The 26,948-nt window shown below is 36.8% G+C and overlaps 1 protein-coding gene across 3 annotated transcripts in view; it reads left to right on the plus strand.

Annotated features, from left to right (window-relative positions):
• Positions 1 to 26,948, plus strand: part of SECISBP2L (SECIS binding protein 2 like) — a 47,804-nt gene that overhangs the window by 3,298 nt on the left and 17,558 nt on the right. The window contains exons 2-10 of one of the 3 annotated variants that reach the window (XM_060755310.2): positions 2,912 to 2,997; positions 11,360 to 11,538; positions 12,330 to 12,654; positions 16,872 to 17,010; positions 18,589 to 18,812; positions 18,928 to 18,952; positions 21,952 to 22,067; positions 24,289 to 24,420; positions 25,004 to 25,087. In XM_060755310.2, the coding sequence (XP_060611293.2) occupies positions 11,423 to 11,538; positions 12,330 to 12,654; positions 16,872 to 17,010; positions 18,589 to 18,812; positions 18,928 to 18,952; positions 21,952 to 22,067; positions 24,289 to 24,420; positions 25,004 to 25,087 (1,161 nt within the window). In that variant the 5' untranslated portion in view covers positions 2,912 to 2,997; positions 11,360 to 11,422. The remainder of the gene's footprint in view (positions 1 to 2,911; positions 2,998 to 11,359; positions 11,539 to 12,329; positions 12,655 to 16,871; positions 17,011 to 18,588; positions 18,813 to 18,927; positions 18,953 to 21,951; positions 22,068 to 24,288; positions 24,421 to 25,003; positions 25,088 to 26,948) is intronic. The other 2 variants (XM_060755308.2, XM_060755309.2) reach the window with 2 other exon arrangements.

Here is a 26,948-nt window from a genome sequence, read left to right on the forward strand (position 1 = left end):
AACTACAGCTCCAAAACCAAAGGCCACTGCCCACCAAACCCTTTCCAGTATTTTCTGTTGGTCATGGGAGAACTGTGTGCCAAGTTTGGTTAAATTCCATCGTTGGTGAATGATCTTTGATTGTAGGTGAACTAGCAACTACAACTCAGAAATAACAAAATCTTTTTTTTTTTTGAGTGAAGGACATACATTGGGTTGCTAGGTGTCTTGTGTCCAAATTTGGTGTCAATTCCCCCAGTGGTTTTTGAGTTAAATTAATCCCACAAACAAGCATTACATTTTTATTTATATATAGATAGACTAGCTATCCCCTACCACACGTTGCTGTGGCCCAGTCTGTGTATATGTGTTTTGTATGTGTATATGTGTGTATATATTTGTGTATATGTGGTTTTACACATGCATTGTAATTTTTAAAAATATGTTTACTTTTAAAGTCTCTTCTGCTATGTTTTCCAGTGTTTTTATGGGTGATGGTCACTCATTAGCCTGATAGGTGTATTTTGTCCAAATTTGGTGTCAATTCGCCCAGTGGTTTTTGAGTTATGTTAATCCCACAAACAAACATTACATTTTTATTTATATAGATGTTGTTGAAAGCTTTCATGGCAGGAATCACTGGGTTGCTGTCAGTTTTCCAGACTGAATAATAATAATAATAATAATAATAATAATAATAATAACAACAACAACAACAACAACAATAATAATAGGATTGAAGAGAAACAACTGGAAAAGCTGATACGATATGAGGATTTAAAGATCAAACTTCAAAGACTCTGGCACAAGCCAGTCAAGGTGGTCCCAGTGGTGATCGGCACACTAGGTGGAGTGCCTAAAAACCTTGGCCTGCATTTAAACAAAATCAGCGCAGGCATGATTACCATCTGCAAAAGGCCGCCCTCCTGGGATCTGCACGCATTATTCGCCAATACATGACACAGTCCTAGACACTTGGGAAGCGTCCGACGTGTGATCCAATACAACAGCCAGCAGAGTGATCTTGTTTGCTGTGGACTCATCTTGTTGTGTTTCTAATAATAATAATAACAACAACTTTATTTATACCCTGCTACCATCTCCCCAGCAGGGACTCGGGGTGGCTAACGTGATGCCAAGCCCAACAATTACAACAAATCAAAATAAAATACATACAGCAAATAATAATATCAAATAAAATACAGAGAAAACAAATTAAAATAATAATTAAAAACTTTATACCCCACCACCATCTCCCCAGCAGGTACTTGGGGTGGCTAACGTCAGGCCCAGCCCAACAATTACAAAAAATCAAAATAAAATACATACACCAAATAATATCAAATGAAATATAGAGAAAGCAAATTACCGTTTGCCACTGGTCTGTAGTTGGAATAATAATAACAATAATTCTATTATTTTAGAAGTATAGTCTACCCTGCAATAAAACCTGATATGAGCACAAGGAAACACCTGCTGAATGTGACATCATTCACACAAGCAGGCTTGTTTTACCTCCTCCATCTCCATCAGAGACTGTTCCCATTTGCAAAGGCCAGGGGACTTAATCTACTAGTAAAACTATGGGGGCATCTATACTGTAGAATGCATACAGTTTGGCCCCACTTTAAGTGCCCTTGTAAAACCATGGAATCCTGTGAGTTCTAATTTGTCAAAGTCTGCTCCAACAACAATAATGTCCTACACAGAGAAGGAAAATTGAAACATAGTAGACACAGGGTGGGACTTTAAAATTCATAGTTAAAAACCCATTTACATTTACAATGACTTACATTCTGTTGCTACTATATGTCAGTTATGTGTTTGTATTTGATGCAAGATTTTAAAATAGATTTTTGTGTTTTTATGTAATTTATAGTATATATTTTGTATGTTTGTATGTTTCTGACTTTGTTGTACTCTGACTTAAGCCATCCAGAGAGGCGAGTTGTAAATCAAATGTGTTGTTGTTAATAATAATAATAATACTCTCACCATAAAGGATACTAGGTGGAAAGCAGAGTTGTAGGAGGAACTATTTAAATTTTCTTTATTTCTTATTATTTGTTTTTTTATCCAGCCTTTCTAACAGTGACATGACACAACACAAAACAAGTCAAAAACAGATTTTTGAATATCCATTTTTTAAAAAATGTGTAATGAGTGTTAAAGTCAAAATACAATATATTACTAATTGACTTTATTTTAAGCCTGCCTTGCTAACAGTAACATTACACAATATGATACAAATTAAGAAACAAAGTGAATGTAAATACCTATGTGTGTAATATGCAATTAAAATTTTGTGTTATGAGTGTATAAAATTTAAAATAAATACAATAGAAGATACAGTTGAAAGCTAAGCAACCTCCCAAAACCCCATTCCCAGCATCACCAGCAGCCTGCCCCTCCTTATTCACTAAATACCTAATTGCAGAGGTATGTTTTCACCTGCCTGCGAAAGGCAAACAGGGTTTTTTAATTATTATTTTATTCATACTTGAATAAAATGTTAATTCTACAATGCAAATGAATCCAAACTGCAACTTTTCTCTGTACTGCATTAAAAACAACTACTCCCAGATCAAACAGTTGAAGAGAAATCAAGAAACTAAAGCATAGCTTCAAGGACTATAAAGCCCATCAGACTGAATCAGCAAACTATAATACACAACAGGGTCAGCAAGTTTCTTTTCACAATTCACCATTTTTGGTATGACTCCTAAGTAGGCCCTGCTTTGGACTTGTTGATTAAGAAATATGTTCAGGAATGCAGCTGAAATTTTATTATTTTATTCATACTTGAGTTGTGTTAATAGTGTAATTCCTTTAATTCTATTTTAATGTTTACTTTTTGCATGTGTTCATGTCATTCTTCTGAAATTGTGAGTCCCAAATCACAATTTAATCTTTTAATTGGGGGGACAAGCAGGATGTGAATAAATATAACAAGGACAGAACCCTGTATTCAACACCTGATGAAGTGTAGCAGAGGAAGTTCAAGCTGAAGGGAATTAGGTGAGTTACCAGAGCAGAATGGGATTTAAAAGGGATTTGCATCAGCTCTGGATGAAGTAGTAGTTATGTGGAGTGTATGTTTGTTTGTTTTTGTAGTTATACAACAGTTTTAGCATATACAGTACAGAGTGTTTGAGAGTTTCATCTGCAAAGAGATTGTTTGTTCCCTGATCCAAGAAACTGGCAATGTAAATTCTTAAAAACAAGACGTTTAGTAAAAGAGAAGTGGTAAAGGGTGGATGTGAGCAAATGGCCTTCGGGTATTTTCAGGCACAAGTACATAGCTATGGGTGAGAGGTGAAGATTATGTTGTCTGTTGTGAAGCTGCATACGAGAAGCAAGTCAAGTCAGATTGTTTATTAACTGCAACAGCATGCCTAAAGCCTATTTCCTGTATTCCTAACACTTTCTGTGTATGGCAGTCCAGTGATGTTATTTCCTTATTGTGGATAATTGTAATGGGGGTGGGGCTGCCTCAGGCCATCTCTTGAGTGAGTTTGTTTTTCCACTGAGCCCTATAGTCCCTCCAGTCTGCAGAGAGGGAAAGGATCTGGACAAATATATCATCCTCTCTGGCTTGGTTTACAAAGAACTATGGCAGAAGGGTTTGATTAAATACTCTGACAAAAAAGTGGGGGGTGGGTGTGTGTGCTGGAAAAGCACAATGCAGAAGTGGGGACATCAATAGGGATTTTGTACATTGAGGTCAAACTGCTTACATTTTCATGCGATATCCTGTAAAAATGTGGTTTTTACATTTAAAAAAACAGAAGTAGTAGGAGAGAACGTAGTAATATGTCTTTTTGTTATGTGCCATATTTTATCTCCAAATACGGTATGTTCCTTTTTAGGTTTGTGTTTGTAGGTAATCATACATCTGGAGTAAGGAGCAATAGCTGATGGAGGGGGTTAAGCACCCTCCTTCTTCTCACATCCATCCACACGATGGGGCTTCTTTATACACTTCTTTATAAGTGGAAATTACTCCCCAGATTGTTTCTTATTAATAGATTTATTCCATGGCTCCTTAGTTCTTAGGCAAGCCTGCTTAGAAAAACAAGAAAGGAGGTGCTTTTTAATTCACTTTCCTCTTGAGGGTTCCCTATAAATAAATAAATAATAAAATATTATGAATAATATATTTATATGAATAGCTATCTCCATTTCAAACAGTGGGTAGCAAATGCATTGTACTTAGTGCAGCTATAACATATACCCTGCCATTTGTATCACAAGGCACTGGGGAGCTGTGTTTTCCCCCTCTCAGGGTGCTTGTGTTCTGTTTTGTGCTGGTCAGTGACTGTATTAAAGTTTTGTTGTTGTTGTGTCGCAAGAAGTTGCTGTGTAGTTAAGTGAGAATGACCTCTGCAGTCACTCAGAGTAATATATGAGAAGGACAAGTGTTGCGAAGAGGCACCAAGTGTAGGTCTGTTGCCAGAATCTATCTAGAACCCAAACCCAGCCCAGGTCTTGGCCATAATGTTTAGAGGACACTTTTACTTAAGAGATACTACCAGTAGAAAGTGTCACCTCATTAGAGTTTCCTGGTGATAACCTGGAGAAGAAATCTGTATTTTGAAGAGGAAACTGCTCTGTAGATTTTCTAAAAATTACATATTTGACCCTCCCTACTCATACCCATCTATTTTCTAGGTCCAGTTTCTGGGCTGCAGTTTATAAACGTAATTCATATTAAGGTTTGGCAGTTAAGCTGTTTGCAAAATATAGTTCCAAATAACTGCATGGAATTGTGACCCAAGTCTGGGAGGTACAACACAAGAGGAGGGATTTTGTAGACAGTTGTGCATTATTAACATTTTATGCAACTGACTTGAACTGTTCAAGTTAAAATAGACATTTTATATAACATAATTGAATGTGCTATTTTGGAACCTAACAAAATGATCTGAAATCTAGGATCATTCTCTTAGGATAAAATCTAACCATGTGTGAGCAGTGGAACCTTCCTTTCCTCTTCCCTTCCACTGTTAACCCTGTGTTTCTTTAAAGTTAATCTGAAGCATTACTTAAACCTCACTTAAATCTTGAGGACATGAAAGGGGAACAATCTCTTTCCCTATTTTGCTGGCAGCAAAAGGAACTAATTAGATACAACCCCTGGGTTTCACCTTAGTTTATATAAGAGTAAAATCCATGATACACTACCATGTGTATGCTGTTTACTGAGAAATCTAGAAGTGTAGATCTGAATCAGGGATAAGCAGTTTTGGTCCTCCAGGTGATTTGGACCAAAGTCAGAAAGCCATCGATAATAGTGAACCTTCTTGAAATGAACAACTTGTGCTAGATATTCCCATAGTGTTACCCTGGAGGACTTGACACGTTTCTTATAAAGGGCATATTTTCTCAGATGTGTGTAGGAGAAACTGCAGGTATGGGGAGATGGTACTATATAAAAACAAGTCATAGCACTCATGCAGTCTCGACAGAAGGAACAAACACTTATTAAAAAGACAACCTGCGATGTTAGCAGAATATACTTTAAGTGGTTGAAGAATATGACTGGAAAGTGAACTGTTTGAAGGTTTTTTAATGGGTTTTCTTCAAAAGTAGGCCTGTTTTCTGAAACACCATGTTAATTTCATTGTAGTCACGGTGCAATTGATTGCTAATGGACTGGGGGAGAAATCTGTGGGTGACCACATTGCAAGAAATGTTTTAGCGCGTGTTGTCATAATTTTAAACCATTCATTAACTGGGTATGTTGGTCTAAAGTCTAATCACCATAGCTCCTTATCTTTTCCCGAGAGCCTAAGCAATTTGAATGCTATTCTGATGAAGTCAACCAATTGTAAACTAAGGTGATAAAAATAACAAAAGAGGTAAAATATTTTCTTAATGCAGTTCATATATGCATTACAAATTATTGTGAGGTTCAATGAAGTACAATGTTTTAATTAGTAGATATCTACAAGTATCCAAATTATTATTATAAAGGAAAAATAAATGAGATTACCATTAAATCCCATTAGCCATTGGAATTTACTCTAAACTAAATGTGTGTGAAATTTTGACTACAGTCTAATCCTGTTCATACTTACCAAAATGGAAGTCCTACTGTATTCACTGGGACTTGGTTCCAGTTAATCGTCCGTGGACTTGTATACTATGTTAACCTTTATAATCCAGCGTAGTTGCTTATGGACTCTCAGAGAAGTAAAGCTGAACTGCTTAATATTTCATGTTAAGGGTTAGGTTTTCTGTAATGTTATATCTCTCCCTCCACCCCACCACCTTCCTTTTTTTTAAAAAAACAACAGTCATTTAATTCGCAGTGCAGTTTTATTTCAATTGAAATTGAGAGGAGTCAAACTAGTTGCAAATACTCACTAATTCAGTTGGATTCTGTCCCCAGCAGCCTGTCAAAATAGGCTGTATGAAATAATTCTGTCCTCTTCCTGTACCATAAATTCCATTGTTAGTGCTTTTTCCATTGCTGTAATTCTCTTTAGTTCCTAAAGTACATGTGTTTCTTCATTCCACCTACTGCACCCTAGTTCAGAAACATCCAAAGCATTTTGGGAATTATTGAGCCAAAGGAATGGTGCTAATCCTGAGTATCCCTTGCCTAAGAAACCCTGTGAAGTTCATGGGGTTGCCATAAGTCAACAGGTGACACAGGGATGCACACACACACACAGAGCATTGATTTTGATCAGAATTAGCTTTGTATTTCAACAACATTATCACTTTCATAGTACAAACTTCACAGTAGGATGTAAAACTTTCAGTCCTTTCTTAGTGGCTTATGTTGTTAATTTATTTCCACTATGTTTTTGCTGTTGTTTTCATGGTCAATGTGACTTAGATAGGGAGGCTTCTTAGAAGTTCAGTGTTTTGATAGAAATTACAACATCATAGTGTGGGAGCAGGAGATTAGTAGGGGAATTTTGAGTAGGTGTTCATGTGAACAAACCGTTTTATATTTGATATAGGAACATGCATGCTTTGAAGTCGACAGTGAGAATACTTTGTACTGGAACTCACAGGTTTAGACTCTGATAAAAGCCAGTTAGACGTTGTGTATCAAGAATAGTCTTTCTTTTAGTTGCTAGTATTGCCAGCTGTCAAAAATGTCATATCAATGAGACTGATTATAAAACCATTTGTCTTATTTGTGTCCATTGTATGCTGAATTTTAGATATTATCAAGTAAGCTTATTACCAGTATAAAATCTATAGGAGTAGAAGCTTTTCAATATCCTGCTTTTCCTTTCTGATCAGAAATCCCTTAGTTTGCATGCCCTGTAGAAACAGCCCTTTTAATTTTCCTAAATGTGAGATTATCAAACATTTTCATTGCCTCACTGTCCAGTCTTAGATTAGAAGAACTCCAGATATTGTTGGATTACAGTTCATATTAGTTTTATCTTTCATGATCATTTTTTGTATCATGTCAGAAGTGACTTGAGAACATACTGCAAGTCACTTCTGGTGTGTGAGAATTGGCTGTCTACAGAGACGTTGACCAAGGGATGCCAGGATGTGTTACCATCCTGCTGGGAGGCTTCTCTCATGTCCCTGCAAGCTAGAACTGATAGACAGGAGCTCACTCCGTCTCGCGGATTCGAACCGGCAACCTTCAGAACAGCAGTCCAGCTGGCACAAGGGTTTAACCCAGGGGTCCTCAAACTTTTTAAACAGAGGACCAGGTCACAGTCCCTCAAACTGTTGGAGGGCCGGATTATAATTTGGAAAAAAAATGAATGAATTCATCTCTACAATGTTGTTTGTAGAAAGCTAAGAGTTCTGGATTAAGTTATTTGAATTTTTTTTTGTATTTTTACTCTATTCTTGCCCTCTAGTTACTATTAATTCATTGTGTTGCTAATTTACTGTTGTGAAACAATGCATTTGAAGAGTGGAATAGATTTTAGGAAATGCCTCATTTTCCAGGAAACACACAACGTTATGCATATGTTTTAATGACATCATACATTCCAGAAAATGTTCCCCTTTATATATTGATCAAATAGTATTCTTACCCATCACATAATTAGAATTTTAAATAAATTTGCACTGAATGTTCCCACTAATTTATGTTAGCTAGCATTTCCCCCATACCTTAAGACTACATTGCTTCGAGTTTTCTAACTATAGTCACAGCTGTTTGTGTGTTTACAAAGCTACTCTTTAAATAGTCATAGTATGACTACTTGTCTGCTTGCTTCCAGAAGGCTTTCAATTTTAAAAAATGAGAAATATTTTATAAGTTGCCTAGAGAGAAAAAGTCACATTTATAGCGAGCTTCCTTTTTCCACCATTTAGCGATAATCAATCTCAGCTTTATTCTTTATTTGAAACATAATATGTATGCATTTGCCTTATGTTAATGATACAAGGCGCCTTTGGCAGCAAATAGAGCTCTACTAAAGGACAGCATGGGGTCTGTTTTAACGGGTAATAATGAATGTCCGATAGAAGTTTTTTTTTTTTGTATATTGTGATTTTAAAGATTAAACACAGTAGCTAAGTTTACCAGTCTGTTCCTGCTAGTGCCATCTTCTCTCTTTGCAGCTGCTAAGGAATACACTGGCTTTTATATAGAAAACAAAGATGCCTTTATACACAATGGGTTGGAAGAATTGTAATTGTTGGAGAGAAACATATATAATGAGCTTCCGCATACATTTTATAACAGTAAAATGAAAGCTACTTAAATATTATAATCCTGTGATTTCAAAGGAAATACTTCTCATAAAAAATATAATATGTACCGTAAGTTGTTATTGTTACCTGTTTTAACGTAGCGCCTTCAGTCATCCATAGCATTTCATAGAAACCCAGCTAAAACAAAAAAAAATTCCCTGCAATCTAAACACTTTCAGGAGAGGGGACCATAGGCAGACAAAAGAATATTACTTGCAAGCTGCATTGAAAGCAGGTGTTCAACTCAAAAGCAAAGAAATTCAACATAAACACAAGAATGTTAGAATTTGCACATAATGAAGAATTGTAGTTTACTGTTATGCAAACGAGTCATAGTCAGTCCTGGAATTGTGCTCTCTCCCTCTCCTTATGTGGCTCTGAATTTGGAAGCTACAGTTTTGTTTTAGTTTTTGAAGGCTGTTTACTTCAGATGCAGTGGTTCCCAGATGAAGTTGTTTTGGACTTCAAGTCCCATAAATCCCAGCCAGGTGACCAGCTGTTAGGAATTGTGGGAACTGAAGTCCAAAATTTATTTATTTATTTACTTTGCTTGTATACCGCAGTTTCTCAGCCCGTAGGCGACTCAACGCGGTTCACAACAAGAGCAAAAAGTCAATCCAACAACATACAAAATTTAAAAAAACCATTAACAACATAGTATACATGGTAATAACACATCAATACCAACACATTAACAAATCGTGATCCAAATTCGTCATCCATAGTTCCATTCCTATATTCCTATATCCTATATTCGTCGTGTACATTGCACTGTTTATCCGAACGCCTGTTCAAACAGCCAGGTTTTTAGTTTTCTACGAAACACCATTAACGAAGGGGCTGATCTAACGTCCATGGGAAGGGCGTTCCACAGAGGACCACCTGGAGGACCAAAGGGTTGGGGAACCACTGCGAGCAATATTGTGTATAGGCTGCATATGTTGTAATATTTGTGTTGATTTTCATTTTGGACTAAGTCAACCTTACTTTAGTACATTTAGTATGGCCTTACTTTAGCATCGGACTCTTGATTGTAGTAGTATAACTGTGACACTTACTAAAGACTGCGTACGTTAGTCCTTTTTATTAAATTTGATTCAGACATCAAGGCATGGATAGACAGAAGTTTCTCTCTCAAACACACAATTAGCATAAAGTGTTGTGCACTAAAGCTGAATGGTTGGATATTTGAAAAGAAGTACTACTTCACACAATGTCAGATTCTAAATTTTTAGATGACATTATGCATTGCATATGTTGTAATGACCTAGAATGGTGTCAATTCACCTTTAATAAAACCTTTTAGCCATAGGAACCACCATATATGGCTCAAATGTGTATGTTTGTGTATTCGTGCCCTTTCCCAGTTGGCTGGGGAACAACATTGTGGAGGCAAACCCCAGAAAATAATGTGTAAACTGTGTATATGTGTGCATGAAATTAGAAGGGAAGATCACAACCATTATTTTCATATTAACAGGTCTTGTGCAATTAGGTTGTGTCGTCATCCAGAAAATCATCTTTCCATATAGGGAAGGGTCATACTTTAAAATTATTCTTATAAGATTAGTTATTAAGGCCTAATTAAAATACCCATTTTCAACCATTTGTACTATTATACACATGACAGAACTTTGATCAGTGGCTTAGCTATCATGATTTATTTTTGGATTGTGTCCAAAGAAATCTGTGATTATTTTGTCAAGCTACTCCTTTAAACTCCCTGTTCTCCTTCCAACAGCAGTAAATATTAAAGTGGAAGCGCTTTCCATTACTCTGTTTCCCTGGTAGGAAAAGCTTTGCAATTGTTTACGTCTTAAAATCACAAGCAAAGAAAAAAACAACAACAATTCAGTGTTATTAATCCACAAGCAATATATGTGTTGTGTGCCTTAAAGTCATATGGCAAATCTATCAAATGTTTTTCTTGCCACGATTTTGTTCAGAGGGAGTTTCCTTTTGCTTCCTCTGAGGCTGAGAGAGTATGTCTAGCGCAAGATCACCAAGTGGATTTCCATGGCTGAGCAGGGATTAAAACCATATCAAGAGTCTTATCAAAGTATTAATACTGAAAGTACTAATACTCATGCAAGTGCTAAGGACATTATCAAAATTGAAGCAAATGCTGGGTAATGTTAGTAGTTAAATCTTAAGATCATAATCTTGTTGTGCTAAAGGAAATGACTAGCATTTCCTGAATTCTGTCTGGAGCAGTTAATTTTGCTTAGTGCTGCTCAAATGCAAGTCAATAATACTATATTATTTTAGCCACTGTTCTTAGTTGTGTGTATTTAATGTCAAATTTGTATTAATTTTTACTTGTATATGTTATTTAAGTTCTTATGGTCTGTTATTTTGTCTGTTATTAAATTTAGCATTATGTTGCTTTTATATTGTTTAAAATGATTTGTCCTTATGTAATTTGTCTGTATTTTTTCCCCTTTTTGGCACTGAATGTTTGCCATATGTGTCGGAAACCACCCTGAGTCCATTTGGGGAGATAGGGTGGTCTATAAATAAGTTGTTGTTGTTGTTGTTGTTGTTATATACAACAAGATTTGTACACAGAAAACAAGATCATGTTGTTGTTGTTAAAATCTCCAAAACAGTAATGATACATTTAGGCACTAACAGTTTCTAAAGTGTTTGCTACCATGTTGATAAAGTGTGTTTTTTTTCTCTCCCACTTAAGAATGTGAAGCTGTCTGCTGAAGTAGAACCATTCATTCCTCAGAAGAAGGGTCCAGATTCACTTATGATGCCTATGGCGCTGCCTAATGAAAATGGAGGTGTTAATGGCATGGAAGCAGCTCCTATTCCCAGCTACCTGATTACTTGCTACCCATTTGTTCAGGAAAACCAGTCCAATAGGTAATAATTATATCATATGGGTAAAATGAGGATTCTATCTCTTTATAGGATTAGAATTTTTGATTGGGGGTTGCTTTGATTTTTGAAGTACATAAATCAGATTTTCTAAGGGCCCTAATATAATAGGAAGACAGCATTAAACTTTGGTGTAGGGGGCTTTCTTGGTAATGAATTGTACTGGATCTAGGTATAGGATTGCATGTCAGTTAAACAGAATAGTTATGGAAGGGGCTTCTTTCTAGTTTGTTTTTGCCATTTAATAGTCGCTGCCTTCTTTTTTAAAAGAGGGTTAGGGTCCGGATTTTCCTTTGAGTTCATTCTTCAGGTTCTATATCTGCCAGAGAAATGAATTCTGTTGCTTCTCAGTCACATCCTACCTATATCAATATTTATTATTTGCCTTTCCATCCTGAATATTAATCTAATGTGCTAGGAACATATTGACAGTCAGAATCTACTCTTATCTGCACTGAACATAGAGCTGTGACTTAACTTCTAAAACAATATGTTCCAGGTATTGCTTAATGTATAAATTTGTACATGTGTAATTTTTAGTCCTTTGTTATTATCTGCCTGTATAATAAATCAGGCAGATTTATAGCCTGTATAACAAATCAGATACATATTCACTAATAGCCCAGTGACTGCTTCTGCAGTTTAGAACAACAAACCCATTTGAACTTGAGAATAATTTTTTGGGTGAATGTTTACAAAATAGTTTGCTGATTGCAGATAGACTATTGCAGATGTAACATTTTGACAATCCTACCATTCCCTTTTTTGTTTTTCAGACAACTTCCACTCTATAATAATGACATCAGATGGCAACAACCAAATCCAAATCCTACTGGCCCGTACCTTGCTTATCCCATTATTTCTGCTCAGCCTCCTGTGTCTACTGAGTACACATACTACCAGCTGATGCCAGCACCATGTGCTCAAGTCATGGGTTTCTATCATCCCTTTCCAGCACCCTACTCTGCACCTTTTCAGACAGCAAGTGCCATGAATACAGTTGCAACAGAATGCACAGATCGTCCAACTCAGCCAAATCAAGTATTTCCAATGTGTAGCCAACGGAGTAGAAGTGCCAGCAGAGGATCAATTGTGCAAAAAGTAAGCTTGTAGATTACTGAAATACATTTTATGGCTATTCAAGTTTTCTATTTTGGTAGGATTGCAATGGAAATATTTTGGGAAAATAGTTTTGTTTTTCAAAAACAGAAGCATCTGGAACCTATGTTTTGTACCAATAATAAGTCTGTTGCATTTAACACATCTTCTCCATGTCTGTTGGGTGTGTTTTAAAGCATGACCTCATGGTAATACTTTTCTATACAACATATTTATGCTTTGGGGAGGTGAGATGCACTGAGAAAGAGCTGTGTGTTTTATTTTATTTTAAAGGTAATATTTAAAACAAGGAAGTGATTTTTTTAAATCACTGAAAGATGCAAATGCAATTAAGTGACTATTAAAAATAACAAAACACATACAAAAATATATGAACTTCCCACTGTCTCTCTCTAGTGCAGTGGTCCTCAACCTGTGGGTCCCCAGGTGTTTTGACCTATAACTCCCAGAAATCCTACCCAGTTTAGCAACTGTTAGGATTTCTGGGGACCCACAGATTGAGAACCACTGATCAAATGATTATTATCCTTATTAGATGATATTAGATTGGTTGTTCCCAACCTTTTTTTGACCAGGGACTACTCTCCAACATTAGTACCAGAACTTTAGATTCAGTTTGGTTATTTAGGGTGCTGGTTCTGAAAATTACATTGGATTGATCACATCAGCTCTTGTTTCTGATACAGAAGGTATGCAATCCAGTAGTCGCCATCTGCTTGTACACAGAAAAACAAATTCAGTAATTGAGAGCTGATGTGGTAGTAGTAATCTTTTGTGGGTAGTTAGCCTCTCCCCTGCCGACATCCTTGTTGCCTCAGCACTATAAGAGGGTTTTGGGAGACCAGTCGCTCTTGTTGCTGCGTGGTGTCGAGGCAATGGTGTAGTAATGGTGAGACCATATTTTTGTTCTTCCTGATCACTGGTTTTCCATGGACCACAGGTTGGGTACCACTGTATTAGATAGTCACAGTTCTACTTTTGGCAGTACTCTACTAATGCATAAATGCCACAGTGAAATGGTATTTTAAGCATCTTCTCATAATTCCAGGTCTCTTTCTTTGCTAATTGCTTGAAAGTATTGGCAGGTGTATTGTATATTTTTAAATGGTCACTTCCTCTGAACTTTGAGGGATAACACACACTCTTTTCACTAAGAATATGCTTGTGCTTGATTGATTTTGTCACAATAATTCTGTGGTGCCAGGGTTCCCTAAAAGCTAAAATCATTATCTGAATAGTTTAGATGTACAGTTTATCCTCAGGCATGGGCAGACTTCAGCCCTTCAAGTATTTTGGACTTCAGCTCCCAGAAATCCCAGCCAGTTTACCGACTATTAGTAATTGTGGGAATTGAAATCTAAAACACCTGGAGGATCGGTGTTTGCCCATGCCTGGTTTATCTGCACAAATATCCTATAGGCAAAAAAGTTTTTTCACAATTTAAAGATACCAGGTTTTACCAGAGCTTTCTGCTTCAGCAGAACTGGTTTTCTAGCCTGGAAAACTTGATTATGAACCTGTAATTTCTGCTTGTCAACCATGTTTTTATGTTCCAATTAAAGTTGCTAAGTGTTGAAATATTTACAACATAAGTTGCTCCCTAGCTATTCAGGCTTTATATACGTGCGGCCGGAAACAAGATTGTATCTTATTGTCTGCATAATTGAATTGCTTGGAATGCATTATACACATAACAGTCATAATTACATTTAAAATTATTCAATTCTAATACTTCTAATGTTTTGTTGTAGAGTTGTGTGTTCATTATTTTGCAGTTTAAAAACATTTATTCAACCTTGGTGCAGAAATTAATATTTTTGTCTCAAGCTCATGTGGATCAGAAGAGATGACACACACTCCCAGATGTGCATTTAACATTTTTATTTTAACATATGTATTTAATGACTATCTAAGAAAACACAGTAAACCATATTAGAAGTACAATTCTATACATTTTTTAAAATTTTATTTCGTATCAAAAGCATTGCATAAATTAGTATAAAACCGATAAAAATAGAAGGAGCGCAGGTGGCTAAATATCTTTTGACCAAAAATGGGCAACAGCAATGGCATTATCTTTAGCCTCCAACAATTCTTCCTCTGTACATGAGGCAGGGCATAGTGGACAAGCATACAGATGCGGAGTTGTCTGTTCTGCTGTACAGTCACAAAAGGTGTGGGATTCTTTTAGGTAGTGCCATTTTGCCAGGTTGTCTTTTGTTCTGCCCACAATTCTATACATTATGTAAGTATAGTAAAGCTGTTATACCAGTTAAAATGGTCCCTTTTCACACACCGAATGAATGCTTAATAAAAAACACAGTCAACCTTATTCTCGTAATGATATTAGAAGTACAATTCCATGCAATATATCTATCTATATCTATAGACACATAATTAAAGTGAAAATATGTGTATGCGTGTATGTGGTGGAGGTGTCCATTTACACAGACAGCCTCCCTCCTCCACAAACAGGCTATAGTTCAAAGTGTTGAGAAGCCTCCAAAGGCACTCCCTCCACTGACATTGCAGGTTATTGTGAACACCAGGGCGTAGTGAAAAATATTATTCCACCCTGCTGTTTTCGGACTCTAACACTACAATAACTTACAGTGTTGCTAAGTTTTATACTGCAGCACTTAAAATTAGACGGATGATGATTGGCTCCACAAGGCAACACCCTATTGGAAATGTAGTTAGAGCAACATATTACAGCTGAAATGCTACTAGACTTGCAATGTGCCACTCCCTTCCCCTTTAGTGCTCCCCCCCAGTGTTTTTACCCCTCCTATCAATCTCCCCCCCCCCCTTGGTTCCATACCTGTTACAATAACCTGTGTTTTAAAATGTAATTTTAAACTGTTTTCTAATCTACTTTTAAATAACTGCTTCATTGGGGAGTTATCCCTCCCCTCCCAGGGCGCTTGTGCCTCGCTTTGTGCTGGTCAATGACGTAATAAAGTTTTTTGTTGTAGTGACCACCATGAACATGTAGCCCAACCCCTGCAGTGTCCTCCCCAAACATCAACCACCAAAGGAATGCTTTCATTTGGGGACCATTTCTTTCTAGATGTTCTGTTTTTTTCTGCAGAATGGATATCCCAAGGTTCCTCTCTCTCCAAATTTGCATGACCCGCCCACTGCCCCTCACTTAACCCCTGCAGTGTCCTCCCCAAACATCAACCATCCAAGGAATGCTTTCATTTGGGGACCATTTCTTCCTAGATGTTCTGTTTTTTCTCCAGAATGGATATCCCAGGGTGTCTCTCTCTCTCTTCAAATTTGCATGACCCCGCCCACTGCCCCTCACTTTCCTACCCATTCCTATGGCACACAGCAAACAGAAATTGATCGACAACTGAACAGGAGACACCCCAAAACAGGCAGTACCTTTTTCAAATAACCCAGACCAACATAACATACTGGAGAGGAGGGGTTTTTTTTGCGGTGGGTGGCGGGGGTGACCTGCCTGCACGGGAGTTGTAGTTCACCCTGCATCCAGAGATACTACCAAATTTCCCAAAATAAACAATGCCATTCTCAAGTAACCTGAGCATCACTGGGTCCCCAAGGTAGTATATAAATATAGTAAAACAGTTAAAATGATCCTTTATCACACACTGTTTGAATGTACGCTTGATTAAAAAAAACTCAATAGATGCTATTGTGCTAAAAGGCCTATCTGTTCCTTGAGATATAAGTAAAAGCAGTCAGTTTATTTATTTATTTATTTATGGCATTTATATGCCGCCCTTCTCACCCCAAAGGAGACACAGAGCGGCTTACAATATATTATATTATTAGCATAGGACAATATCAGTATTATATATTACTATATTGTACTATACCATTATATATATATATATATACACACACACACACACATATACACAATACCATAACATATTATTATTTATAATAATCAGTTTGTTAAATTTCTTCTACCCTCTTTACTTTCTTCCATTATCCCAGGATTGGTGAATTTTTAATTTGTTTCTATCTGTACTAAAGTACAGATCTGAAGTTAGACATTATTCCTAGATTCAAACCAGTTATGCTCTATAACGGTGTTGCAAAAATATCTACTAAATGAAAGAGTACATCTGGAAGGAACCTTTTCAGTACTCAAACATTGTCTTGTGTAAATCATCTCCATTGCCTGACCAGCTAATCTCTTTGGTCTGCTAATCTTTTTAAAGCAGCAACAGCCTTTGCAGACCCACATAAAAAGCAAAAGGCCTCCAGTGAAAAGTGTTGCTACCCAGAAAGAGACTTGTGCATCCGGCCCTGAGACCAGACCGAAAATTGTATTGTTGGTAGATGCTTGTCAACAAACAGGTACGGCACTGGCATGTTTCTATGTTCGCTAAAGAAGGTTGTAGCATAAGCTGCAATTGGTTGAAATAGCTCAGTGTGAAGAAATGCAACAGAAATACTATAAATGTTCCCGTTCTGAAACTGGGCTAAAACTGCCTCCTCACTGATGCATCCCAGACCTTGTGCAAACTTACAATGGCAATATTATGACATTTTGTCCATATCTCTATCCCCTTTTCTCAACCCATGAATTTCTCTTTCACACAAACATCTCAATTCGATTCTTTCTTTAGAATATCTTTAGTCTTATGACCATAATCATGAATGACAACTTCATATGAAAAACAGTTACTTACATGGGTTGCTGTGAGTTTTCCAGACTGTATGTCCATGTTCCAGAAGCATTCTCTCCTGACGTTTCACCCACATCTATGGCAAGCATCCTCACAGGGTTGTGAGGTCTGTTGGAAACTAAGCAAGTGGGGAAAAAAACTCTTGTCTGTCTGAAATTCCCCTGTTTTTTGAGTGTTGCTTTTTATTTACTGTCCTGATTTTAGAGGTTTTTTTTAATACTGGTAGCCAGAGTTTGTTCATTTTCATGATCACACTTAACAACTACCATGACATCCTGGACATTCCATAGATATATAAACCCAATTTTCCTAGTTTCCAACAGACCTCATAACCTCTGAGGATGCCTGCCATAGATGTGGGAGAAATGTCAGGAGATAATGCTTCTGGAATATGGACATATAGCCCAAAAAACTCACAGCAACCCAGTAATTCTGGCCATGAAGGCCTTTGACAACATATTGAAGACCCATCAGTTTGTGAATCCATTTTAAATATGCTTAATAAAATGAACGTATTTTCCAAACAGCTCAGCCTACTTATGTTCAGTGGGTGAATGAAATGTGGATAAGAATACAATGGAATATTTTCAAAATGGGGTTTAAAGCTTATTTTCAAAATATTTTTCATAATCTCTAGCATCCTCTCATGGAAACCTGGATTTTACAGGGAACCCTGGTTAACAATCCCTGTTCTAGAGTCTCAGATATCAGAGTAGCAGCTGGAAAGGCAAATTCCTCTCATTTGATCCTGCAAAAAGGGTCTTTTGCAAAGGGTTGCCTTAGGTAGTCATCTAGGGTGACTGCTAAGGCTGGTACTATTGTGACCATTTTGGAATAAAATATTTCAAATTAGTTCAAGTGCAATGGTTTCTCAATATTTATTTAATATTTATTTATTTATTTATTTATTTACGACATTTATATGCCGCCCTTCTAACCCCAAAGGGGACTTGGAGCGGCTTACAAGATATATATACATACAATATATTGTATTATTAGGATAGTACAATATCAGTATTAAATATTAGCAATATTACATGTAATATAAATATATACATACAATATATTATATTATTAGCATAGTACAATATCAGTATTAAATATTACTATATTGTACTATACCATTATATTGTAATATTATTAGCCATATTACATGTAATATAAATATATATTTATAATATCATATTATTATTATGAGCATTATATTGCATTATATTGCAACAATCCTTTAACTGTTGCCTTTCAGACTTTCCCTCAGAGATAGCAAGCAAATCACTGTCTGAGAGCATGAGCAACATGCACTGGAAACCAAAAACTAGGCGCCGTCGGTCCTCCCATCCTGCCGAATCTTCTAGCGAGCAAGGGGCTAGTGAAGCGGACATTGACAGCGACAGTGGCTATTGCAGTCCCAAACACAGTAACCAGGCTGCTGCTGTGACCTCAAGGAGTGCTGAATCTGCTGCAGGAAATGTAGGTAAACGTGGCTGGAAAAGAGAAGTCAGTCCTGAAATATTAAGCATTGAAGATGGCACAAAATAAGCAACGTTTAAAAATAATCCTTCCAACTTTTTTTTTTCATTTTCAGATCTTGGAACCTTCAGTACATCCAGGTAAAGTTTCTATATTAATTGGTCAAGAATATAAATTTAATTGAAGATTAGCTTGTCTTTTCCTCGGTTTCATTTCTCTTTGTTGCATGGTAACCATTTGGTTCTGTTTCTGCTTGATGTAATGAAACTCTGATACAAAAAGGAATTTTGTGTGTGTGTGTCTGGATCGACTTGAGAAACTGCAAGTTGCTTCTGGGGTGAGATAATTGGCTGTTTGCAAGGACATTGTCTAAGGGACGCCCGGATGTTTTACCATCCTGTGGGAGGCTTTTCTTATTTATCTATTTATTTATTTACTGTATTTGTATACCGCCCCTCTCAGCCTTTTGGCAACTCGAGGCAGTTTACATGGCAGGTTTCTCTTATTTATTTATTTATTTATTTATTTATTTATTTATTTACTGTATTTGTATACCACCCCTCTCAGCCTTCCGGTGACTCGAGGCGGTTTACAAGGCAAAATTCAATGCCACAAAAGCACAAGTACAATTTAAAAACATTAACATCAATATAATCATAACAACAGCAATAAAACGTAAGTTAATAAATCCTCAATTAAAACATTGTCCTGTCTCATCCATTTTCCTATGTCCGTTACGCCACATATGCAAATGCTTGCTCGAACAGCCATGTCTTGAGGTTTTTTTCCCGAAATTTCGGAGCGAAGAAGCCATCTCCTTAGGGAGGGGCCACCACTGAGAAGGCCCTGTCTCTCGCCCCCGCCAGATGTACTTATGATGAAGGCGGGACCGAGAGCAGGGCCTCCCCAGATGATCTTAAAGTCCTCATGTCCCTGCATGGGAAGCTGGAGGTGACAGACGGGAGCTCACCCCGCTCCCTGGATTTCAACCACTGACCTTTCAGTCAGCAGTCCTTCCAGCACAAGGGTTTAACCTATTGCACCGTTGGGGGCTCCTACAAACAGGATAGAAATAGTGAATACATTTCCATGATTTTAACGGGTCACCTATATATTTTCACGAGGCAGTGATCCATCACATTGCTTGTGAAGCTTAAAACTCTTTTCAAATTCTCCTAAATATCTTGTCTTTGTTGCTAATATCTTTGTTGTTAATGTGATCTTGAACATTTTAGAAGGATTGGTCTATCTTATCCCACATATCAGGCATGGGGAACCTTTGGCCCTCCAGGTGTGGTGGACTTCAACTCCCACAATTCCTTGAGGGAATTGTGGACCCGCATGGACCCCCTCCCTAGCAACGACGCCGGCTGAGTGACGTCGTGCAGAGCTTGTCAGGGAAAAGGGAAGGCGAAGGCTGGAGGGAAAGGGCTATAGCTAGGGAGGGGGTCCATGCGGGGCGGTTGCTAAGGGCCGAAGCGGCGAGGAGGCGCGTTGCCCGCAGGGGTTTCCGCCCGCTCTCTCCCTCCGAGGCCAGTCTGTGGGCTCCGCATCCTTCCTCGCCATCTGCACAGCTACGTTACGCTCGTCTCTCCCCCTTTGCTGCCCGTCCTCCATGAAAAAGAGCCAAACAAACCTCGTTGGGCCAAGGTAAGCCTTTGGGGCGAATGCCGAGCCTCAAGGAATTGTGGGAGTTGAAGTCCACCACACCTGGAGGGCCAAAGGTTCCCGACCCCTGCCACATATACTATAAAATGATGAGGGCAAACAAATTGAAACTGAATCCAGACAAGACAGAGGTACTCCTGGTCAGTCGCAAGGCCGAACAGGGCATAGGGTTACAGCCTGTGTTGGATGGGGTTACACTCCCCCTGAAGACGCAGGTTCGCAGCTTGGGTGTGACCCTGGACTCATCGCTGAGCCTGGAACCCCAGGTTTCGGCGGTGACCAGGGGAGCATTTGCACAGCTAAAGCTTGTGCGCCAGCTGCGCCCGTACCTTGGGAAGTCTGACTTGGCCACGGTAGTCCACGCTCTGGTTACATCCCGTTTAGACTACTGCAACGCTCTCTACGTGGGGTTGCCTTTGAAGACAGCTCGGAAGCTCCAACTAGTCCAACGCTCGGCAGCCATGATTTTAACAGGAGCGGAGCGCAGGGAGCATACAACCCCCCTGTTGCGCCAACTCCACTGGCTACCGATCTGCTACCGGGCTGAATTCAAAGTGCTGGCGTTGGCCTTTAAAGCCCTAAACGGTTCCGGCCCAAGATACCTATCTGACCGCATCTCTGCCTATGAAACCACCAGGACTTTGAGATCTTCCGGGGAGACCCTGCTCTCGATCCCGCCGGCTTCTCAAGCTCGGCTGGCGGGGACGAGAGATAGGGCCTTCTCGGTGGTGGCTCCTCGGCTGTGGAACGCCCTTCCTATGGACATTAGACTAGCACCATCTCTAATGGTATTCCGCAAAAAGGTGAAGACCTGGATGTTTGTGCAGGCGTTTGAGTAATTTAGTGCAATCTGGTAATGGAACATAGGAATGGAACAATGGACGACGAACCTGGACTATGCTTGGATGATGAGAAGATTGGGTACGGTTGTTTTTTGTAATAATTGTGCATTGTAATTGCTTATTGGTAATTTATGGATAATGTGTTAAGTCAATTTGTTATATGTTGTATGGAACCACTGCTGTTTCTACTGTTTTTACTGTTTGTGAACCGCCGTGAGTCGCCTTCGGGCTTGAGATACAGCGGTATATAAGCAAAGTAAATAAATAAATAAATAAATAAAATGGAGGGCATCAAAGAATTTCAAAAGATTTTTTTTGTGGGATATTAATCATAGCATAGCCTTTGATCATAACAAGTCGTGTTTAGTAGAAAGCAAATGGAACAGTATACTAACAAATACTAGTATTTGCTAGTATTGAAGAATGCATTTTAGATTGGGAAGCTTGTAGACCACCATCAGTGCCTTGTTACCTTTCTGATATGAACATTTAGAAATATTTTAAGATGTATTTTGCAGTGAGTTTTTCCTTTACCTGTATGGCTTTCCATATTTCTTTATTATTTTATCTCTTCTTGACATTTCGTTTTCTTTCCCATATGAAACATTTTCTTAAACATCTTCTTTCAGCTGGTGCCACTTGGGCAAATGTGAGCTCTCAAGCAACTCAGAAAAAGCCATGGATGGAGAGAACGCCAGCCTTCTCCAGAGGCGGGAGACAAGCTGAGCAGCATAATGGTTCACAGGTATTATTTATTTTAAGCATCCATCTGCTCTTTCAGCTGCTCTTCTCCTGAAACAACGGAAAGACCATGAGAAAAACTAGTCCTTGCCCTTTTCCTTTATAGTCTATACCAACACACAAAGAAATGGCGAGGAAAGGAGAAAATATGCATCCACCTGTTCTTAATGTTATACAGTCAATAAACTGTCTGAATGAAAACAAGCTACAACAGTACAGAATAGGAACATACTGTATATATTTGAGTATAAGCTGACCCGAATATAAGCTGAGGTACCTAATTTTACCACAAAAAACTGGGAAAACGTATTGACTTGAGTGGCAAATGCAGAAACCACTGGTAAATTTCAAAGTAGAAATAGAAACCAATAAAATTACATTAATTGAGGCATCAGTAGGTTAAATGTTTTTGAATATTTACATAACACTGTCATTTAAAATAAGACTACAACTCTGATTAAATCATTGGTCTAATCTTTCTCAAAATGTGCTTACGTATCCTTCCAATAATAATAAAGTAAAATAATAAATGCAATAATAATAATACAGTAAAATAATAAATGTAATAAAATTGTAATTATATTATAATGTAATACAATATAATACTAGTAGTAATAATATAATATAATTATAATTATATATTTAAATTACATGTAATATTACTAATAATATTACGATATAATGGTATAGTGTAATATAGTAATGTATAATACTGATATTGTACTATGCTAATAATATAATATATTGTATGAAAATATATCTTGTAAGCCGCTCTGAGTCTCCTTCGGGGTGAGAAGGGCGGCATATAAATGCCGTAAAAAATAGTAATAATAGAGTAAAATAACATAAATGTAATAATAATAGAGTAAAATAATAAATGTAATAATAATAATAATAACAACAACAGAGTAAAATAATAAATAATTTTGACTTGAGTATAAGCTGAAGGGGCTTTTTCAGCCTATATGGTAATCTTATAAATAATTTGAAGGCCATGTAAGGATGTAATTTGCGCTTTTAAAAATAAAATTGCATTCCAAGATAAATAGAAGTACACTCATTGCAAATATATGTGGTTAATATATTTGCATCAGTTTGGTTTTGCTGGTGGGTGAATTGTAGATAGCAAACCCCATGGGTGTTCAGCTATGTATAATGTAGTAAAATGGCAAAGCCAAGCTCTGCATTTTTGAATTTTAAAACATATTTTCAAGCTATGCATGGTTGAATCCATGATACTGAATCCATGAATATGGGCTGTATCTGTTTAGTCCTACAGCTAAAATGTAAATGTTAGTAAACTTGATTCCATGTCTCGGCATTATTTTCAGTCCATGTCTATGTACTTAAATGGAGCTTACTGTCTTCTCTTCATCCTTCAGGCTAAGCTTGCTTCATTTAGCTCTCTAATGCTGATGAATTCTAATTAATTGTCATTCATTTCAAGTCTGGTCCCAAGTTGAAACTCAGATTTTCATAAAATATTTGTTTTAACTTTATCTTTAAAAAAAACATTCAATTGTTTAATGTATTTAGAATATTTAAATAGTTTATGTTGTTATAATTTTGAAATGATTTCGACTGAATTTGTTGTAAGTTGTTGTAAGTTGTTTAGAGATCTTATGAAATGGGTTGGGATGGAGATGTGTCTACATAATATACTGTATTACTAAGACACGCTTTTTCCCTTGTATAAACATCTCTAAAAATAGAATTGCAGGTGTAGCTTGTGTATTTTTGCCTATAATTTAAAATAAATAAATAGATTCTTCCAGTGTAAGTCTCTTTTTCCCTTCTGTAATCACGCAGTGAAACGTAAAGTGGCAGTTATCCCTTAGTATGATTAGCATGTATTGTGAACTTCACTTATAGGACAAGTAGCCACTACTACAATGATACAAAGATGTTAAATGTCATTTAACATTATGTTATGTACAACGGATCAGTGTGGATTCCAAATAGGCTGTTATAATTCATCATCAAACTATTGCCGCTTTGTGAAACTCATTAGGTTGAGCAACATGACACAGTTTTACATTTTGCTGAACTGTATAGTACATAATATAATGTTTAATGTACTAGTATCATTGTACTAGTGGATATTTGTCCTTTGAGCCCTTGATAACCCATTGTTGTTTTCAGAACTTCACTTATAGCCACTGCTTTCACAGTTTTATTGTAAAAGCACCAACCCATGTTTGTTTGTTTGTCCTATGTACTTGCAGCCTGCCTTTCGATGTAGAGGACACAGTACATCTTCTGAAAGAAGACAGAATTTGCAGAAGAAACCCGAGAAACCTGTCAGCTCAAGCCAGTCAAGCAAAAGAGAGCAGAGTCCTGGCTCTTTATATTTTGAGGTAACTGTGTGGTTCATTTTGTTTATGATCATTGCGATTTCTTAAAGCCTTGCTGAAACTGAGTGTGTCATAGCTAGCTAGTGACAACATAAAATTGAATGATCATGCCATTCCGTTCTCTGGAAGTTTTTAAGCACAGGCTGGATGACCATCTGTTGGGGTGCTTTGACTATGTGTTTTTGCATTGCAGGCATTTGATTGGACTGGATGGCCCTTGTGGTCTCTTCAAATTTTATGATTCTAAGTGTGTAATATCATTGTCTTTCAAAATTATAATACTGTTATTTTCCTTGCTTTATTATTATTATTTAGTTCTTCATATCTACTTGTCTCCCAGTATAAAACGTAAGACTGATCACAGTATATTTTCAAACCAAATTCTGTGAATTATTGTACTTTGCCATCTTGCTGTCATTATTTTCTTCACATTAGTAGTTGTAGCATAATGAACAATTAACATCTCATTACAAATGGTTTGCTTTAACCATTCAAGTCTGACATTGCTGATTGCTAGTTCAGGTGATGCCTTGTATTTTAAAGCTTCCTGAATTACTATTTACATGACTTGTTGTTGACTATTTAGGATGAAGAAGAATTTCCTGAGTTAAATAGTGACAGTGGCAATTCCAAAGGTGGCAACATGCAGCTGAAAAACGCACCCAAAGTGGTAAGAAATGCTACAGGACTCTTGAAATGTCAATGAATTTCTGATTTGGATAATTACCTGGGTTTTTTTTTTTTGGCTGCTCTGGCAGATTATATTCATAATGAATGATGAAGCTTGGTGCGAGAAGACTGGAGACACTGAAAGTTGTATGCAGGGTTCTTGTGCATATTTACATTTCCTAGACATTTTTGGTTCCAGTTTGAAAGAAGAAAACAAGTTTCTAGGCCTTAAGGCTAGGTATTTGAAATGTGTGTGATGCCAACTAAAATTTCAAAAGCAATAGGTGTGGCTGAGTTAAGCATGAATAATGCTGAGGAATGGAACTTCAATGCTATTTATAAATACACTCATGATCAAAACAAAATCTGTAAAATAGGCTGGGTTTTTTTAGTATTCAGTGGGAATAATTTTTGGAGGTCCTGCAATTGATCTTTTCTGGATGTAACATTTGCATCTTTTGAACAACTCAAGCCAAATTATAGGGAATATTGATTCTATGCAAATAATCACAAGAAGATTGATTACAGAAGATGAAATAACTATAAAAAATATCACCTGTCTTCAGAAATTAATTTCTGCTAATATATATATATTTGAAAACTTAAACATTAGTTGTTTCCAGGGCCAATGTCATTGTTATGCAGAATGACACACTCTTTTATAGCATATGGTAGGAGTTAGTAGGAAAGTGTTGGAGGGAAGAACTCTGTGTCAATCTGCCTTGCATCCTTAGGCTAGTCTATTTCATTCAGGTTTTTGTTCCATCAAACAGTGATGCAAAAAAGAGTTTTAATATTCAGCAAGTGTTCCAAAAGGGTTACCTACATCATCTCAGATGGAAAAATGTTTTGGCCCAGTCCTGGTTTAGATAAGGATGTTGCTGTGTGCCTTCAGGTTCTTCCAACGAGGCGATCCTGAGGGGAATCACTTATTGCCTTCCTCTAAGGCTGAATGAGTGTGAGTTGGCCAAGAGCTTCTAATAGGTTTCTAGTAGGGATTCAAACTCACACAACACTGGCTCTTCCTTAGATAAGCATGACTTACCTTTATAGCCCCATGAAATCTCATAATCAACTAATTCAGTGGATGGGAATATTTGGCCAGTCAATTCATTACAAACATGTTGGGTTTACCATATATACTAGAGTATAAGCCGAATTTTTCAGTCCTTTTTTTAAGGCTGAAAAAGCCCCTCTCGGCTTAGACTCAAGTCAAGATTATTTATTATTTTACTCTATTATGATGATGATTATAATTATTACATTTAATATTTTACTCAATTTATTATTATTATTATTACATTATTTTACTCTTTTTTATTTCTATTTTTTATATTTATTATTTTACTGTATTATTACATTTATTATTTTTCTTTATTACTGTTATTATTACATTCCATTATTTTACTCTATTATTATTACATTTATTATTTTACTCTACTATTGTTAGATTTATTATTTTACTCTATTATTATTAGTATATTTATAATTTAACATTATTATTATTATTATTATTACATTTATTATTTTATTACTATTATTACATTTCCAGTATTTTACTCTATTATTATTATTATTATTACTATGATTACATTTATTATTTTACTTTCTATATTATTATTGGAAGGATAATAATTTACATTGAAGAAGGTTAGAACAATGGTTTAATCACAGTTGAGTAGTCGTATCTGAAATTACAATTTTATGTAAATATTCAAACACATTTAACCTATTGATGCCTCAATTAATGTAATTTGGGTTACTATGGTTGGACTAGTCAAAGAAGCAGGGTGAGCTGCAGAAACCAGATTTATAATGGGTTAGGCTTTGCCTCACAAGCACCTTTTATCTGTATGCTTTTT

The sequence above is a fragment of the Anolis sagrei genome, chromosome 9, assembly GCF_037176765.1.
Source record: "Anolis sagrei isolate rAnoSag1 chromosome 9, rAnoSag1.mat, whole genome shotgun sequence".
Lineage (NCBI taxonomy): Eukaryota > Metazoa > Chordata > Lepidosauria > Squamata > Dactyloidae > Anolis > Anolis sagrei.